Here is an 18,487-nt window from a genome sequence, read left to right as displayed (position 1 = left end):
GTTTAGTAAAGATAAAATTTGAATCATAGGTTCCTCTATGATTAAGGAAAATGAGATTTACAGAATAAGATATGAAAGTATATTTATATATAATGGAAAAACCCAGTAGTTTAGCTTTTACTTTTGATAGATTACTTGGCATTAGAATATGTGTATTAACTTTATTTGATACACTCTTTTAATGTTTGTGTCTTAGTTATACATTTTATTTGATATTATGCTCGGTATGATTAATACATGGAAAATCATAGCATTAGCAACACAAGAGGTTTTAAGTCATGCATTAGCATAGTTAGAGATACAATCTCCCCTCAAAATTCTTTTCACATCCTTTCTACCGTATTTGTTGAGGGTGTTTGATCTTAGTTAACAAATATCTTTTAGAAATTATATAATGCATATTATTTTTAATATAACAAACCACAATTGCATAAGAAAGGATCTCAACAGATCTAATGCAAACATAACTAGTGTCAATAAAACTAATACACCATATTCAACACTATTCTTATACACCCTATCAAATGATCTCAAAATTTTAATGAGATTCATCATGTCCTATATATAAATACGAAGTTAGAATTTTAAATTTATAATCCAAATTATTTATATATATTAAAATGATTTTTGACACAAATACCAATTGATTTTATTGATATAAAAAATAGATCCATACAAAAATAAATAACTTAGAACTTTGATTTTTTTTTAACCCTAAACTTTGTCATCCTCTTGTTGGTTGCCACTTTTAACATGAGATAAAAATAAAGTTATAATCCCAAAATAAATTATCGAAATAAATTAATTCTAAAATTAATTTCGAATTAGTTAGCCTTAAAATCAAATTTCCCTCACAGTACCAAACATGTCAAATGTTCTATCAACTTCACTTTAGAAGCAAAGTTTACTCCTTTTCGTGCCTTCCTATCTTGTCATGTAATCGCCATTTTTGTATCTCTTACACCTCTTTTTATCGAAAGCCAGATGACATTTCAAGCCCAGAAGCATTGCCTGCAGCTCCATCTTCTCGCCAGTCCCATTTGGTACCCTCCAATAACGTAAAATTTTCAAGAAATGGTCAGTTTTCGTACAAAACAAGACACTCTGAGCATCTTGAAATCGATGATGTGGTACTATCGAACAAGAAAATTACAAGTTTTATTCGATCTGGGGATTTAGATTCTGCGTTTAGAGTTTTCGAGAGTGTGAAGGTTAAGACAGTAATCACATGGAATTCAATCTTGGCTGGGTTTTCAAGAAAATATGGGTTTCTTGAAGAAGCATGCCAACTGTTTGATAAAATTCCTGAACCGAATGTTGTGTCGTATAACACTATGTTAGCTTGTTATTGGAGAAATGCTGATATTCAGGCTGCTAAGAGTTTCTTTGATCGAATGCCGGTTAAAGATGTTGCTTCCTGGAATACCATGATTTCAGGGTTCTCTCAAAATGGACTGATGGGTGAAGCGGAAGAGTTGTTTCGGGTAATGCCGGTGAGGAATGAGGTTACTTGGAATGCTATGGTAGCTGGGTATGTTGAGTCTGGGGAATTGGAATCAGCATTGGAGTTGTTTAAGGAAGCTCCTGTGAAAGGTGTGATTGCTAAGACAGCGATTGTGACGGGGTATATGAGATCAGGAAATGTTGAAATGGCGGAGAAGATGTTTCAAGAGATGGAAGAGAAGAGTATGGTTACGTGGAACACCATGATTTCGGGTTATATTGAGAATGGGAGAGCAGAGGATGGTATGAAGCTGGTAAAGAAAATGATGGGATTGGGTATAAAGGTGAACGACTCAACGTTGAGTAGTCTCTTACTAGGTTGTAGTAATTTATCTGCATTGAAATTGGGGAAGCAAGTTCATCAGCATGTCGTGAAGTCCCCTTTGTACTTGGATATGACGGTGGGGACTTCATTGATTAGCATGTATAGCAAGTGTGGAGTTTTGGAGGATGCTTGGAAATTGTTTCGTGAGATGCCAAGAAAGGATGTTGTCACTTGGAACGCCATGATTTCAGGGTATGCTCAACACGGGGAAAGCGATAAGGCTCTCAACTTGTTTGATGAGATGAGGCGTAAAGGAATAAAACCAGATTGGATAACCTTTGTTGGAGTTCTATCAGCCTGTAACCATGCAGGTTTGGTCAATCTCGGTATTCAATATTTTGAGCAAATGCAGAATAATTATGGAGTTAAGCCAAAACCAGACCATTACACTTGTATGGTCGATCTACTTGGACGAGCTGGAAAGCTAAATGAAGCTGTGGATTTGATAAGAAAGATGCAATTCAAACCCCATATAGCACTATTTGGATCACTTTTGGGTGCTTGTAGGATCCACAGAAACTTAGAAGTGGCAGAGTTTGCTGCCAAGAACTTGCTTAGCCTTGAACCTACAAATGCAGCAGGCTATGTTCAACTTGCTAATGTTTATGCAGCCAAGAACCAATGGGAAGGTGTTTCTAAAGTTCGAAAATCAATGAAAGAAAACAAAGTTATCAAAACACCAGGATACAGTTGGATGGAGGTTGGGAGAGTGGTTCATGAGTTCAGATCAGGGGATAGACTTCATCCAGATCTTGAAAGCATACGCATGAAACTAAAAGATCTCGAGAAGAAAATGAAGTTAGCAGGTTATGTACCTGATCTCGACTCTTCATTACACGATGTAGGCGAGGAACAGAAAGAGCAGCTACTTCTGTGGCACAGTGAGAAGTTAGCCATTGCCTTTGGTTTAATGAAATTGCCACCAGGAATGCCAATTAGGATATTCAAGAACCTCAGAGTTTGTGGTGATTGCCACCAAGCCACTAAAGTTATATCAGCAATAGAAAATAGGGAAATAATTGTCAGAGATACAACTAGGTTTCACCATTTCAAAAATGGAACTTGTTCTTGTGGTGATTACTGGTAAACTATTTTTAAGAGTGACAAAACATTTATTATAGGGAAAGTTTCATTCTTTATTCGATATAAGAGAAAAAGAGAGATTGTTGTGATTTTAGCACGTCTCGTCAGATGTGGTTTGGTGGTGCGGGTATAGGGTATAATAATCCTGAGATTATTTTTTCTTGTTTTTGGTAATCCTTGAATTATTTATCCCATAATTTATACCATAGTGATAAGATAAGCTATCACATATACATGATGAGTTAACTTCTCTCGATTGATGTTGATAATCAAAACTTATATGGCGTATGAGATTCAGGAGGAGGAACAATCAACATATGAAAAAACATAAGCATAGTAACACTCTAATAACTAAGATTGCACAATTGCAGATAAAATCATTTTGATGAAGGTCCAAAGAATAGAAAGCAAATACTAGTATTCACCAATATTCCTAGATTTTCTACATATTGTTTATCCAAATAGATTGAAAAGAATGGAGTGTCGATAAAGAGTCGAAAGAAAGTAATAACAGTGAACAGTCTTCCTATCAAGCCATTAAGAGAGACTAATTTTACATGACACATCAGAATCATCATCGAGCTTCGTCCTTTTTCAAGATGAGCAGCAACCGCTCTTTTGGTTGACAGGTTGTCCTCGGATCTGCACAGTTGGAGGTCGTGCATTGTTTGATGCCGGTTGGCTTGCCATTCTACAAAATGCATAAGATATTAAGTTTCCCATTCGCGAAAAGAGCAAACTGTAACTATGATGAAAGTAACGTCAACTGAAAATTCCCAAACCTGTTCTTGATTGAAGCAGCCATAGCCATGAAAGCGTGCTCTACGTTGGTGGCATTTTTTGCACTAGTTTCCATGAAAGGGATGCCGATCTCATCAGCAAAAGCCTACAAAATGGTTGTCCATCAATTAGGATATACAGCTCAACAAGGTTAAGGGATCGTTGGACAAACTATTCAAGTAACTAAGTCTTTACGGGGAAAACAATACACTAATGATGGAGTATATTCACATCATGGAGTGTAGGGGATTGATTACCTGAGCTGTCTCTGTAGAAACCACCTTCTGAGCTGTGAGATCGCACTTGTTTCCAACAAGAAGTTTGTTCACATTATCACTTGCATATCGATCTATTTCACTCAACCATTGCTTGACATTATTGAAGCTCTCTTGATCGGTTACATCATAAACCACCTGACAAAGATGCCATCACAGTAAGACCTCGGGACAGAGAGGATAGTACAATGTCAGAAAACAACATGTGAGGAAACACAAAACTTACAATTATGCCGTGTGCACCACGATAGTAACTGCTGGTAATTGTCCTAAAACGTTCTTGACCAGCAGTATCCCACTGCATATACGAGGGGGGAGACAATGCATCAGAAAAGATATTAGCCTCTCAAAGGAACAAAATCAAACGGAGAATGGATCACAATTTAAGATAAAGTAATATATCTGTAGTAAGTAAGCATAGCAGACTATAGTAAGCAACCAAAATGCACGCAAACTTCTAATGAATGGCCAAGTCAAAATTAGATACTTACAATTTGAAGTTTAATGGTTTTCCCATCCTGATCAACTGTGCGGATTTTCTAGAAGAAAAAAGAAGACAATTGTTACTAATATCCCGCTGAACTATTAAAATGAGACATTACAAAGAACAGGAAGTTTCTCTTACAAAGTCCACACCGATGGTGCTGATGTAACTCTCAAGATATGAATCATCCTGAAAAGAGAAATAAAGTAACAATAAGAAAAGCAATTTCCTTCCACAAAGATTGTCAATCTTTACAATATAATAATGGGGCAGTTTTAAAAGGCAAATGAACTACACATGTCATTCAAATCGCGAATCAAATATTAGTTAACCTTTAGCTTTCACCAGTTCCACCCTGCATAAGTTGAACTTTTACCAACCAAAACGAGAAGAGAAAATTACACATAGACAGAGACACAGGCATTTGTCTGCACATATTTTTTCTAATTTGAGGAGGGGGGAAAGCGCAAGAGGAGATAACCAGCAGCAAAAGGGATACTATTGCAAAAATCACAATGCAAAGGAGAAATACTTTGCATATCTGGGGAAACAAGTTCCACAAGCAAGAAACTAATACATACGGCGCAAAAGGAGAAAACTCTTCAGGTGTATGCAAGCATAATGGTCAGATAAATCAACAATAACTTACAGCAAATCTCAAGAGAAGACACGATTTGCCAACACCAGAATCTCCAATAAGCAAAAGCTTGAAAAGATAGTCGCTGCAAGTAAGATTATAATGTCAGTTGAGCTACAGAAGTTCATAAAATATCCCCAAAAACAGTTAATTAGATTGATGTAGCACAATATTGACATGGCGATAATTTTGCACCTATTGAGTTAACATCTAGAAAAATAACATATGTTCATCAAGTCCCAAATTTTTAAACAGAAGTTCTTCCTCTACAATTTTCTACAAGTTTTAGCACATAAAACTGGGAAAATGCAGAAAGCAATAACCAATAAATTTAGAATCCTCGCATGTCTTAATAGTTTAATTAGAAAGTACAGAACATGGATTTAATATCTTGACATCAGCATCATACAGTCATGTAACCAAGATCAAACTTTTATAATAGAAGCTATATATTAACTCTCACCAAGTGCAGCAAACTTTTAGCATATGACTATTTAAGGAAGAGAACACACCTTACATATTAAATAACCACGATTACACATAAAAGTTCTCTAAACACATGTCATGAATAGATGAAATTCTCCTTCCTTCATAATTCAGTTCCCAACTTTGTACAATAGCTAATAATTAACCACATAACTATCTAATCTCATTAAAATAAAGCTTAAAAAGATTAAATCACCATATCTATAACTATAACTAATGCTTATTTAGGAATAAAAACTTGATCTTTCACTAATTCCTAAGTTTTCCAAATATAGTTTCAGCAGTTCCATTCTCCCATCTAAGTTTCTACGCACATCAACAACATACCCCCATGTAATCCTATATGCAACCCTACCCCTACCTTGTAAGATAAAGAGACAGAGACTGTTTCCCACAGACCCTCGCCTCAAGTAAAACATATTGAAAAATTCTAAACACATGATACTAGGAATTTACCAAGTTCACATAATTACAATCCCAAGAACAAAAATGGGTCAACGCAAATACGGTAAAATCGATCAATAAATATGTTATACGATCTAGAAAATTCCCTCAACCCCACATACAGACAACCATACAGAAACAAAAAAAACCCAACAAAGATGGAAACTTTTGACTCTTTTTTTCTTTTTCAGGAGGCAAAATTGAAACAGATCTAAAAAGGGTTATCAAAAAACTAATTTATGAACAACAAAACAGCAGATACTATTCGAAATTCAAATCCAAAGACAACGAATTTGATGTAAAAAAGGAACAACTTACTATTCTGGATTCATGATGACTAATTAAAGTTTGAGATCGGTGAAGAGAAGGTACAATCAAGGAAGCTATGAATACACCAAGAATTTAGGATTTTCCGGCGGATAACTGACCGGAGTAAAAAAGGGTCGCCGGAGAAAATGAGAAGAGAAAGTTCGGAGAGACAAAATGATGAAATAATGATTTGGCAAAAACAAGTCTCAATTATTTTTCTTTTTAAAGAAGCCTAAACTGGCGTGACGTGGCAATTATATACCAGTGTGCCACGTGTCAAACAGACTGGCAATCAACAAATTACTAAATTTAGCCTTTTTTACCCTTCGTTGACTGATAATTTGTGAATTCATAGAGTTGATTACTATTTTTATATTATGACGATTTTATTTTTAATTTCTTTTTACCATTTTTATCATTTTCAAACTCATGTAAATTTATAGAATTATGAGACTTTTCTTTTTCATAAATAGACTCAAAATATTATTTAAAAAAAATATACAATAGACTATTGAAAGGAATTCAACAGCAATAATTTAAATAATACGATATGTTGTCATGTTTGATAATAATGAGTGCTCATTCAATTTGAATTCGAGATCATAATTTTAAAATATCACAATTAAAAAGTCAACTATTAACATTACAACATGTATCAATGAAATCTCATTAATACGCAGATTTTATCCTGTCATTAAGTTATCAAAACGTTCAGATAAAAATTTACACAATATTTGATAAACAAAACCTAATTAGCATAATGTTTGTTTTGTTTTTTCATTTATTTGAATACTAGTATAAAGAAAATACAAAATGACAATAACTATTGTATCTTACAACATGATGGTAAATTTATTTTATTTTATTTCTATTACTTCCAAATGAAATTTTTTAAAAAAAATTATAAAGGATATATTGGTAATTTAATACAAGGCTTTCTACCCTTCTGGAAATTGGGATGGCAGCAGACAATTGGGAATTTCTTAGAAGCGTTATTTACGTGTACGCATCCCCCCCCCCCCCCCCCCTCCCCCATCAAGTTTTGCCAAATAAATTATTCCTTCCGTTCATTTTTAATTGTCGCAGTTTTGTTTAGAGTCAAACTATAAGAATTTTGATTAAAATTTTACAACACATTTTTTCATCGTATTGATATGTAAAAAATTGCAATTTATAGTACTTTTCATATAGCTTTTGAATATCTAAATTTTTTGTTTAAAATATCAAATTAATATAGTCTAATTTAACTTTAAAAATTAGTCAAATTGACTTTCGAAAATTGCTACATGACAATTAAAATGGACGGAGGAAGTATCAACACACTAAATTTTTCACAAAATATAAAGGGATTCATGGACCCTATTAAGTTTTGCCAAAATAATTATCAACACGCTAAATTTTTCACAAATTATAAAGTGAAAATTATTAAATTATCAATAAAAGTTTTTTTTTTCCTCACATGAAAGGGAATTAAGTCAGCAAAAAGCAAAAATAACGTACAACAAGAATAAAGGGATTCATGGAATCTTTTAATTGGTCGTGATAAATAAATTTGTAAGACTCTTAAAGTGATAAAATGAAATCGACTGTTATTAAAGACCTAAAAATATAAAGGAAATATCTTCAAATGATCGTAAACTAATAATGATTCCAGAAGTCTAAATTAGATAGAGTTAGGCCAACGTTAGGAATAAGTGAAACACAAACCTTAGTTATCACGATAGTTAATTGTAAGGTGACATTTTAATTTGGTTTTTGTTTACTTTTCAAAGAAGCTTTTTGTAAAGTAACTTTTAGAGAAAAGTTTTATATGAATTGTTTTTTGTGACGATCTATGTTTATCTTAAAGGAATCTATTTTTATTTAAGCAATTGAGAGGAATATTTCTTTTTAAAAAAAAGGTACTTCCTTCGTTTAAAAAAAATGACTTAGTTTTACTTGGAACGGAGTTTAAGAAAAAAAAAAAGATTTTTTAATCTTATAGTTCTAAACTAAAGTTATGTCAAATGTGTCAAAATTGTCATTTAATCTTATGATCTTAAACATGACGCATGGAAAGTTGAAGTTAAAGTATTACTATAAAAAAAAATCATTCTTTTTTAAACAAATTAAAAAAAAAATTGAGTCATTCTTTTTTAAATCGAGAGTATAAAAGAGTACAGAAGTGGAATGCGCTGTAAAAGTGCCAAATGATATGTAGCAATAATTTGCTCTTAGAATATAAAAATTGTCCTTTACCAATAAAATAATGTACTCTTTCTGTTCCATATCAGTTACTCCTCCCTAATTATTTATCCACTTTTAAATTAACACATAATTAAGAAAATAATTAATGACACAGTGAGTTTATCATTTTACCCCTATTAATTATGAATTGGATGAAAAGTTTTACATTTTTCAAAATAATTAGGCATTTAATTGAGGGTATAATAAGTAAAAAATTGTTCTTTCTTGATTTGTCAAAATGGACAAGTAATTAGGAACAACTATAAAAGGAAAAGTGGACAAATAATTAGGGACAAATGGAGTAATTATCATGAGTTATCAAAAGTATTTATCTTAATTTATTTATCATTTTACCAAATTAAGATTAAAAACAAACATAAAAATCATATTTGTATGTTATAGCTATAGTTTGCATAATTGCGCTTCATAACAAATTTTATGTTTGCTATGGAGCTTTTGATTTGTATAATTCACTAGATACATCCAATTTTATACAAATTGTTCATTTTTGTATAAATTCATTTATACATTGTAATTTGTATAATAAGATTTGTATTTGTATAATTATAAGTGTATAGGACGAAAATATATGTATTTGTGTTTGTATTTGTATATACACTTTTCTCTCGTTTTATACAAACACAAACACATTTTATACATTTGTACACCGAATGAGTAATTGTATATCGAAAATGACTAATTGTATACCGAACCAGATGACAAAAAAATGGGACGTTTGCTGCGAATTACGAATAAAATAAACTATGACTATAACATTTTTTAATTAATAGTTTGCTATTTCATACAATTTTGCCTTAAAAAAATAGTTATTTTTATTTTATTTTACTCAGTTTTAAATGTTTTAAAAATAAAATTAGCTTAATCTTGAGTTTAATTTATTGAAGGGAGATTAGAATAAATAATAAAAAATAAATTGCCAAATGATATGTCGCAATAATAATTTGGCCTCAGAATATAAAATTGTCCTTTACCAAAAAAGAAATGTTGTTTGTATAGATATCGCACTTCCTATTTCTATGCCATTACATGATTATGTTTTATTATACTACATATGAATCTTTATTTGAAATTTTAACACTTCATCCTATAATAAGATAAAAAGGAAAATGACAAATATACCTCTGAACTATTGTAAATGGTATGCAGATAACTTCCGTCATATTTTTGGGACATTGGTGCCTTTGCCGTCCAAAAACTAAAGCATATATGCTCTAGTTTTTAGACGACAGGGGCACCAATGTTCCAAAAATATAACGAAGGATATTTACATACTATTTATGATAGTTCGAAATATATTTTTACTTTTTTCCTAAGATAAATACTCTATGAAATGTATGATTCTCAATAGTAATTAAGATTTAAGTCCATCGATATATTGTGCAAGACAGATTAAGAGTGCCATCTTACGGAGCAGACCTTTTTCTGACGTGATCACCTCATTTTCTTTATCTTAAACAGCTTGACTATTGATTAAATGGAGTAATTCAACTACTCGCTTTGTTACGGTGTAACTTACTTTTCTTTTTAGTCAGTTTAAAAAAAAATGACACATTTCTATATTAAATAATAATTTAACTATAAAATATTTATTTTATCCTTAATGAAATAATTTACAACCACACAAATTTCTATCATTTATTTTAAATCACAAGTTTTAAAAGTTCTTTTTTTTTCTTAAACTCTGTGACGAATCAAACTTTCTCACATAAAATAGGACAGAGGGAATAGTATATATAGTTAGGTCACGTGGGTTCACCTTAATAGGTACTCCCTTCGTCCCATATTATAAGTCACATTTTTCATTTGCACTTGTATTAAGAAATAAGGTAATTTTACCCTTATGCCCTTGATTAATGTTTGCTTATGACAACTTTGTAATAAATGATGAAATGTTAGATTTCAAAAATATAAATGCATTTGGATGACTATTTAAATCTTACTTTTTGGAGCCAATTTTTTTCACCAATTGATCCAAAAAAATTTAAAAATCAAGTTTTTCCCACCTCAATTTTCCTATATATTTTGTTTAAAATGTTTTTTATATTTTTATATATAAACTCTTAAAGCAAACATGACAACATCACAAAATATTTAAATTCCATTACTTCAAATCGATCTAAATTTTCTTGCTGAATCTGATGGTATTGATAATGAAATTAGACGACAAATGAATTTTAGTTCTAGTTTGACAAATCATTTGTTTTTTGATTTAAATGGTGCATAACTCCTTTATTTGGATCTTGATTTTTCTCAATTTGGCCTTCACATGTTTTGGTTGAGTCTTCTATTTTTATATCCTTTGAACTTTTTGAATTGTCATCTTCCTTGATTAAATTTGTTGAAGCTTCAACTTTCAAGATTATTTTTGAATTTTTTTTCATCTTTTATTTTTAATTTGTTTGTTGATATTTTTTTTTAAAATTAGATTTTATAGAATAAGTAGTGAATAAAGAAAATAGTTAATTAATGAATGAAATACTCTCCCAATGAAATTAATTACTTGTAGATTTCCTAGGTTAGTCAAAGTAAATACATTTTCACGATTAATTAATTAATCAATCAAGGGTATAATGGATAAAATATTATAATTCATGCATAAATTTTATAAAATGATATATATTATGGTCCAGCTATTTTTAGAAAGAGGTGACTTATAATATGGGACGGAGGAGGTACTTTATTCATTATTTACAGCAAACAAGAGTACTTTAAGGTGATTGATTGTAGGCTACTATCAGTAATATATATATATATTTCAATATAAATTATAATTTATAGCACAAATAAATGATCAATTGGTCCACCATAATAAGGATAGATCAAATATCACCTATGTTTATTGAAATATATATAATAAGAAACTCACATATCGATATAATGCAGTTATAAAGCTCAAAAAAACACAATATTTTAATACAATTTTTACCCTTTTAACTCATTAACTTATTATAACGTAACCATTGTATAATACTTCTCAAACATATTTGGAAGTTCATTATGTTTAGGGTTGATATGATTCTTTCACGTGTTTGTGATCCACTCAAACTTATTTTGATTTTTCACAGTTTTTTTCAAAAAATTTGTTCATTGATCTCATTAAATAATTTGGAGGAATTATATGAGATTAATTATCCACTTTCTATATGAGAGGATCAATTTCACTATCAACATGAATTGTATTGCAGTGATGTGACTGCTTTCACTCTTAACTAGAAGTCTCGGGTTCGAGCCCTAGATATGAAGAAAATCTTATTGAAAGCATCACTCCCTAATGGGTGTTACGGTGCGCAATCCGAATTTGGGGCTCCAATTTGGGCTCCGGACATGAGGTGGAAAATAAAAAAAAATCAACCGCAATTTAAATTTAGTCGGGGCTCCGACTCTGGATACGGGGTGGGAAACCAAAAAAAGAATCAATTTCACTATTCAAAAGACTTTCGACTCAAGTGCAACAAATTCAGATATTCATCAATCAAACACAATAATTGTTTTTAATCTTGAGATATCCCATCATATTCCACGTTCCATTAATTTTAAATTTTAGTTCAAAATTATTATCTTTATCCACGCAATAAACAATAAATCTCTCTTCAATAGTACGATAAGTACTATCGTCGGTGTAAATTATTCATAGGTCCACTTGATTCATTTTTTTATAATTCCATTTTTCTATTAAGACTTCGCATTTCCCACGCTGTCTGCTACTTGCCAACTTCCCAGAACCCGCCTAAATAACAGTCAAAATACTCCATTTTTTTCTCCATTTCTGTAATCAGCCATGTACCGTTCATCGAGTTCTTCACGAGTATCTGAAGAGTTCTTTTTTAATTCTTCTCCGAATCTGAAATCAACAATTTCTACTGAAACTGAAGAACTACCGACGTTTAATCCCCAATCTCATGTTGCTAAAAAGGAAAGAAGTCGTCTCAGATCTGCTGAAAATGCAATCCATCTTATCCCTTTAATACTGCTGTTTTCTGCTATTATTTTGTGGGTTTTCTCTAGCCCCGGTAATTTTTACTGAAAATCTCACTATCTTTGTGTTTTTTGATTCAGCTGAATGTGTTTCAAGATTCTTTTTTTATGATGTGTGGAGTTAGGTTTATTCATTTATAGTTGAATTCTTTCTGACCCATTTGGTTATTATTTCGTTTTTTTGATATTGTAATGTTCGGAATTTGGAGTGTTGAGGTTTCGGATTTGAGCTCTGGGTATGGAAAAATACTTGGTAGGGAACATTTCTCCTTGAATGGAGCCCTACCCGATGTGAATCTGGATTAGTTGGGCTCCAGTATGGGTACTAGACACCAGATGGGAAACAAAAACTTTTTTTTTTGGAGTAGTGGATGATGTGGAAACGAGATGGGAAATTGGATGTTGAATTTGTGAATGAAATTTTGTGGTATTTCTTGGGTTGACTTTGTTTAAAGTTGGATTCATCAATTGATTTGGAAAAAAGATAAAAGCTGTTTTTTCGATGCTTTGCTTTTCTTGTTTCTGATTCTTTTCGCAAAAGAGCTAAGAAAGAATCAGATCTTTTGCTTGTAGGTACTTTTTTGGCTAGTATAAATGGACTTTCATTTATGGAGTTTTCTATTTTGTCTGTATTTAAGATGAAATTGGAGCTTAGTGTATGTTGTTTACCCCCATATTGAACCATTGACTAGATTCTCAGCTTTCGTGTTAACAGGAGAATTTCATCAATAGATAGTAAATGATCATGAAATTCACTTGAAATGGTTATACATATTGAAATCGAGAACTAGCTGAGTAATAATCGCCATTAGCATACGTTGTTTACTTAAAAAAAATTGACATTGAACTATTACGATTGAATCTGTTTGAAAACTAGCCAGCATAACTTCTATTGACACTTGACATACCTATTATTCGTTGGTGTTTGGTTTTTCGAGTATTGGTAGTTAGGCAACAGTTGATTGTTTCCTCTAGTGATCTTCTGTTTGATTAATGATTGTTGTTCTCTGAGTTGTGGTTGGAAGGAAGGAGTTCACTCTTGTATCTCCATACTGCTTTACTCGAGCTGATTTTACTCTCTTTTCTTCTTATGTTGGGGCACGTTAAGTTTCTTTCTTTGATCTTCATCAAGGGAGTCTATCCTTTTATAGCATTTGTTGTATTGTGTCCTAAGTTAATGTTATCTATTCCACCAGTATACTGTATGAGAAAAAAACAGCTTATCGCTATCACTTTGCTGTTAAGACATATTTCTATCCCGCACAGCAGTTACTATGGTGAATAAAGCTGATTCAATTGTTGCCAGACTCAACATTGCTGTGAATCAACCTGGAATCAATGCAGACAGTTCAAAGAGAAGTTTTACATCAAAGATAGAGTCAGAGGACATCGATGCAACTGTTAAGTCATTAGGTCAAGAAAATAATGAAGCCGAAGGATAACAGAGTGAAGCTCCATTGCTCATCTAGAATAGACATCATCAATCATGGCTCATACATATGTTAAATTAGTGAACTGTATACAACATACATAGGTGATATCACGTTAGCTGGCTTTTGAGTAAAGTTTAAAATTGTCCCAAAGCACCAAGTGTTCTAGTGAATGATTTTCCCTTTGGTACTCTACCGTTATATTGTTTGTATGCAGAAGCATGTATTGAATTCGGATACAGAAGCATAAACACTTCTATTAGCAAATTCGTCGAATCACAAAACGGTACATCTTTACTTTGAAATACATTGTCTATAGTTGTTTTCGTTTCCTGATAAGAAAACATACATTCTGTTTATTGCCATTGCTAAGTTCTCGTCCCTCAAAAACTAATGTCCGTCTCTTTTAGCTTGCTCAAATTCATAATTGGTATGTTTCGTCAATGCTCTGGGCTTCAGCTTAGGCACAAGGAGATTATTTCTAACAGAACATATCAGTGTATTCTCAGACTGCAGCAGTGCTCCAATGCGATTTGCCATTACTGTTAATGGAAACACACGTTTCCATCTTTCACTTCCATATGCTTTGAATGCATCCTCCACAGAAGTATGCTTGGACTTCATTGCTTCTGCTAGCTTTTCTGTTAAAACTATTGAATCCTCCAACGCGCAACAAGCACCCTGCCCCATATTGGGTGTCATTGGATGCCATGCATCTCCAGCAAGCACTGTCCTTCCACTAAAAGGCGGAGGACTTATTATTGGCCAAAGCCATCGGTCATAAAGGGGATTTCTAGTTAATGTATCGTCTGGTGTAAGATTAATGAGGTTTAACATGTCCGCGACTGGCCAATCTCTAACGAGCTCTTTAGCTTGTTGTCTCAATATTGAAGGATCTGTGATCCTTGGACCTGCCAAGAGATGCAAAAGTTAGTTAGGTGTTAACAGAAGAGTTCCAGCCAAGTGAGTCTCTATTGTTACAACTGGTGCCACATGGGAAAAGTTTGCTGTCAATAACATGGAAGAACAGCCCCACACTAAATAGAACAAAAGCTGGAAGCCTATCATATGCACATGAGGCATATTCACCCCTGATTCTTTTGCCACATTGGTGGAATAATGAGTTCTGAGATTTTGAATTTTAAACATTTTGCACATACAGAAGAAGGAATAGTAAATCGAAGAACAAGAAACTACGAGGTTAGTGCTAATACTATTGGTAAGAAAGAAGGTCCAAGTACAACCACCAAACTTATCCCACAGGAAAAGAGAGGTCGCTCAACTACCAACTAACCTTTCTATCCTAATCCACGACCTCCAATCCCCCCTATCTATGGTTTCTCTATGTAATCCGTCACTAATATTGTCAAGGGAATGTTCAAGTACCTCAAGACTAATGCAGAGATGATGAACTAGACTTGAATCACCAGATACTTTTGATGAAACATATACCTGGAGATGAGCTGTTGCACATGACAAACCAGTAGACCTTGGTTTTAGAAGCAGGAACAAATGCAGCGCGTAATCCTCTTCCATATGTGTAGTTTACTTTTGGTTCATATGGCTGTCCTTCAGGGAAGTATCCTAGGCCTCGAAAGGCGATATGCCCTGCATACTTAGGCTGTCGAAATCCCATCCATTTAGCCGTTGGTGACCAGACACCATCACAAGCAATCACCACCTGAGGAGAGCGTTGAAGATATAATTTAAGTAAACAACATTATACTTTCTCTAACAAACTTAAGCTTCTAGACGAAATGACCCACACAATCCAACACAGTATTAGAGCAGACAAAGGTCCTGAGTTCAAATCTCAGTATTACTTATCATAACATGAGGGATTGAAGTATTATATTTACCTCAGCGGATAAACGAGTACCATCTTGAAGTTGCAATAAGGTATTAGTACCATTTTCACTTGTCTCAATGTTTGACAACTTTGAGGAAAAAGATATAGCATTTGGTGGTAGTTTACTTGCTAGTGTTTCAAGTAAGACTCTCCTCTCAACCACCCTTAGTTCTTGGCTGCTCCATTAATTTCATAGCATCAATAGAAGAAAGGTAAAATCAAAAAGATCAATTAGAAAGTACATCAAATCCCCATTTTACCTTTTGTCCTCATCTTTGAACCCAAATGAGTTTAACTCCTTACCATCATCTGATTTTATTACTACCCTGAAAATATTGATGACATCAACAAATGTTAGATGTGTACTGAATAAAACGTGTCAAGTTTAAGCAGAAGTCAAAATCAACATCGAGGAACTTCAAAGCGTACAGTCAGTAGTGGAGTCAGAAATTTGGCTTATATTATAGAGTTTGAGTTGAAAGTAACTAACATGTTTGTGCATCGTGCAGTTAACCAATGCTCAATATACAACAACAACATACTATATTATGACCAAATAAATCAATAAGCAATGGATTTGACTAAAACATAAAAATTGTACAAAAATACCCTTGAAGATCAAGAAATTGACTCCTAAGTTCATCACCAACTCCAATAGCATCAAGTGCCTTCCATCCATTTTTAGAAAGTGTTATTGAACTTCCTTCAGTTCTCAATGATTCAGCTTGTTCAAGCACCAAACTTCTAATACCAAACCTAAAATAACAACAACTCAAAATCATTAAATTCACAAAAAAAGAACTATTTTTGGAAAATGCAAAACATCCCAGGTGTGGCCTAGTGGTTGTTGAAATTCATGGTTAAGAGTTCTGAAGTCTCAGGTTCAAATTTCACCACACTATTGCGGGTGTAAGGTGAGAGATATCTAGCGAAGGTTGCCCAGACACCATGGTCATAAAAAAATATGATTGGGAAAATGCAAATTTACAAGTTAGTGAAAATTTGAACCTTTGAAGTGAAAGAGCAGAAGCAAGGCCAGCAATTCCTGCCCCAACAATTACAATATTTTCTTTTCTAACATCATTAGAAAATAATCTTCTTTGAATATAAGTAGATATTTTAGATGAAGAATGAGACTTGACATGTTGTAGAATTGAAGAGATTAAAGCCATGGTCACTCAATTATTTGGTGATAAAAAAGACTAGAGGAAGAAAAATAATTGAAGAGGGTATGTATGTTGTGGACATATAAAGAGTGAATGAAAAAAATAATTCTTTTATATAAATCCTTATAAAAAAAATATATTTTAAAATTTGAAAACAATTTAGTTTGACTTTTCATTCACCAAGAATTGTATTGCCATTTTGATCAAGTTGGACACGACATTAATAATTCCAAAGACTTGTCTATCGAAACTTCGCCTGTAAATGCCATCTTAATTTAGTGATAAAGTTTGTAATTAATTTTAATTTTATTTAGGAAGAAGCATTGAAAATATCCCTCAACTCGATATAAATTATAAGTTGCATTTCCGATTTTGCATTAAGAGTAAAATAGATTCCTAGTTTCTCGTCAAATTTAGTGGATTTAATATTTCTCTCATCTTTTTATTAAGAGTTTCATGTTCATAAAAGAGTTTGAGACCATCTGTTATGTCAAGTTACAGATTGTAAATGTATCTAAGTTTATTTAATTAAATAAAAAAATATTTTTAAGACTGTCTAATAATTTTCACCGAGTTCATACTTCTCTTTTATTTATGAAATAGGTGCATTGTGAATTTTAACTGATGAAAAATGGACAGGTAAGCAAAGCTTTTTTTTTTTGCTATGAATATGACCAATGCCTTTGATGTTGGAAATTCAACTTGTATTAAAGGTCAAAAAGTAAGATGATTAGGAATTATGTCATGTGTCATAAAAATATTATATTCACTTATTATTGATTTCTCTTTTGTCTGGATTCAATGATTGTTAATTGTTTTCAAATTTTATATTTGGTCGTCAAATTTATTTTTTTATATAGAAAGGTGATGACGACCGGACGACCAAGGGTAAAAGAGTCTTTTACTACTAAATAATATCTACCTATCCATCATCCACACACTAAAGAGGAATTTTCTAGAAAAATAAGCCCAAGGACAACCAAGGGTAAATGAGTCTTTTACTACTAAATAATATCTAGCTATAAAAAGGAATTTTCTCTCTTCCCATCACTGCTCACTCTTCAGTTCTCCTCTCTCATGGACCCCATTTTTGCCTCACTTCAAAGGTCTGTGCATTTAAGACCACACATTTTTTTTTTTTAAAATAAAATAATTAATTTGAGTTCATATTTATTTTTGAATGTACTTAATATTTTTAATGAAATTTTTTTTCATATTCAAAATTTAAATTCGAGGCCTTTTAATCATTTTCTTTCTTAATCTGGTTCGGTCATGAAAATATAGTTTTTATTTTATTAAAAAAATGTATAATTAAAGTCGTGTTTGGTTAAATAAAATGCATAAAACATAAATATGTCATTTAATTTGGTTTCATTTGACATCAGTGTTCTCCAATTTTGGATGTGCATAGTAGACACAAAAATTTGTATAGAAATGAACAAGTAGACACATGTGTCCTACTTGACATCCTACGCGGCGATATAATTCATGTCC

The 18,487-nt window shown here is 32.3% G+C and overlaps 4 protein-coding genes across 5 annotated transcripts; 2 read left to right on the top strand and 2 right to left on the bottom strand.

Annotated features, from left to right (window-relative positions):
* The first annotated feature begins 872 nt into the window (after positions 1-872).
* Positions 873-2,987, top strand: LOC125826379 (pentatricopeptide repeat-containing protein At4g16835, mitochondrial). The gene has a single exon (XM_049505687.1). The coding sequence runs from the start codon at positions 873-875 to the stop codon at positions 2,913-2,915; it is 2,043 nt and encodes a 680-aa protein (XP_049361644.1). The 3' UTR covers positions 2,916-2,987.
* A 277-nt stretch (positions 2,988-3,264) lies between these two features.
* LOC125826408 (GTP-binding protein YPTM2) lies at positions 3,265-6,519 on the bottom strand. The gene is made up of 8 exons (XM_049505729.1): positions 6,336-6,519; positions 5,100-5,172; positions 4,592-4,639; positions 4,458-4,505; positions 4,193-4,264; positions 3,949-4,104; positions 3,694-3,797; positions 3,265-3,602 (listed from the first exon to the last, which is right to left on the bottom strand). The coding sequence occupies exons 1-8, from the start codon at positions 6,347-6,349 to the stop codon at positions 3,506-3,508; spliced, it is 612 nt and encodes a 203-aa protein (XP_049361686.1). The 5' UTR covers positions 6,350-6,519; the 3' UTR covers positions 3,265-3,505.
* A 5,756-nt stretch (positions 6,520-12,275) lies between these two features.
* On the top strand, positions 12,276-14,283 carry LOC125826414 (uncharacterized). 2 transcript variants are annotated; one of them, XM_049505736.1, is made up of 2 exons: positions 12,276-12,583; positions 13,815-14,283. In XM_049505736.1, exons 1-2 carry the CDS (start codon positions 12,352-12,354, stop codon positions 13,988-13,990), a joined length of 408 nt encoding a protein of 135 aa, XP_049361693.1. In that variant the 5' UTR covers positions 12,276-12,351; the 3' UTR covers positions 13,991-14,283. The 2 variants fall into 2 exon arrangements, with proteins under 2 accessions (XP_049361693.1, XP_049361695.1); XM_049505738.1 differs by having other exon boundaries at positions 12,293-12,583; positions 13,818-14,283.
* LOC125826384 (monooxygenase 2-like) lies at positions 14,205-17,068 on the bottom strand. Its single transcript, XM_049505694.1, has 6 exons — positions 16,836-17,068; positions 16,437-16,583; positions 16,088-16,153; positions 15,838-16,003; positions 15,431-15,659; positions 14,205-14,889 (listed from the first exon to the last, which is right to left on the bottom strand). Exons 1-6 carry the CDS (start codon positions 16,997-16,999, stop codon positions 14,369-14,371), a joined length of 1,293 nt encoding a protein of 430 aa, XP_049361651.1. The 5' UTR covers positions 17,000-17,068; the 3' UTR covers positions 14,205-14,368.
* Positions 17,069-18,487: the final 1,419 nt, after the last annotated feature.

This window comes from Solanum verrucosum, unplaced genomic scaffold (assembly GCF_900185275.1).
Source record: "Solanum verrucosum unplaced genomic scaffold, falcon-dt-bn FXZP01000060.1, whole genome shotgun sequence".
NCBI lineage: Eukaryota > Viridiplantae > Streptophyta > Magnoliopsida > Solanales > Solanaceae > Solanum > Solanum verrucosum.
This window is presented reverse-complemented; position numbering and strand designations above follow the sequence as displayed.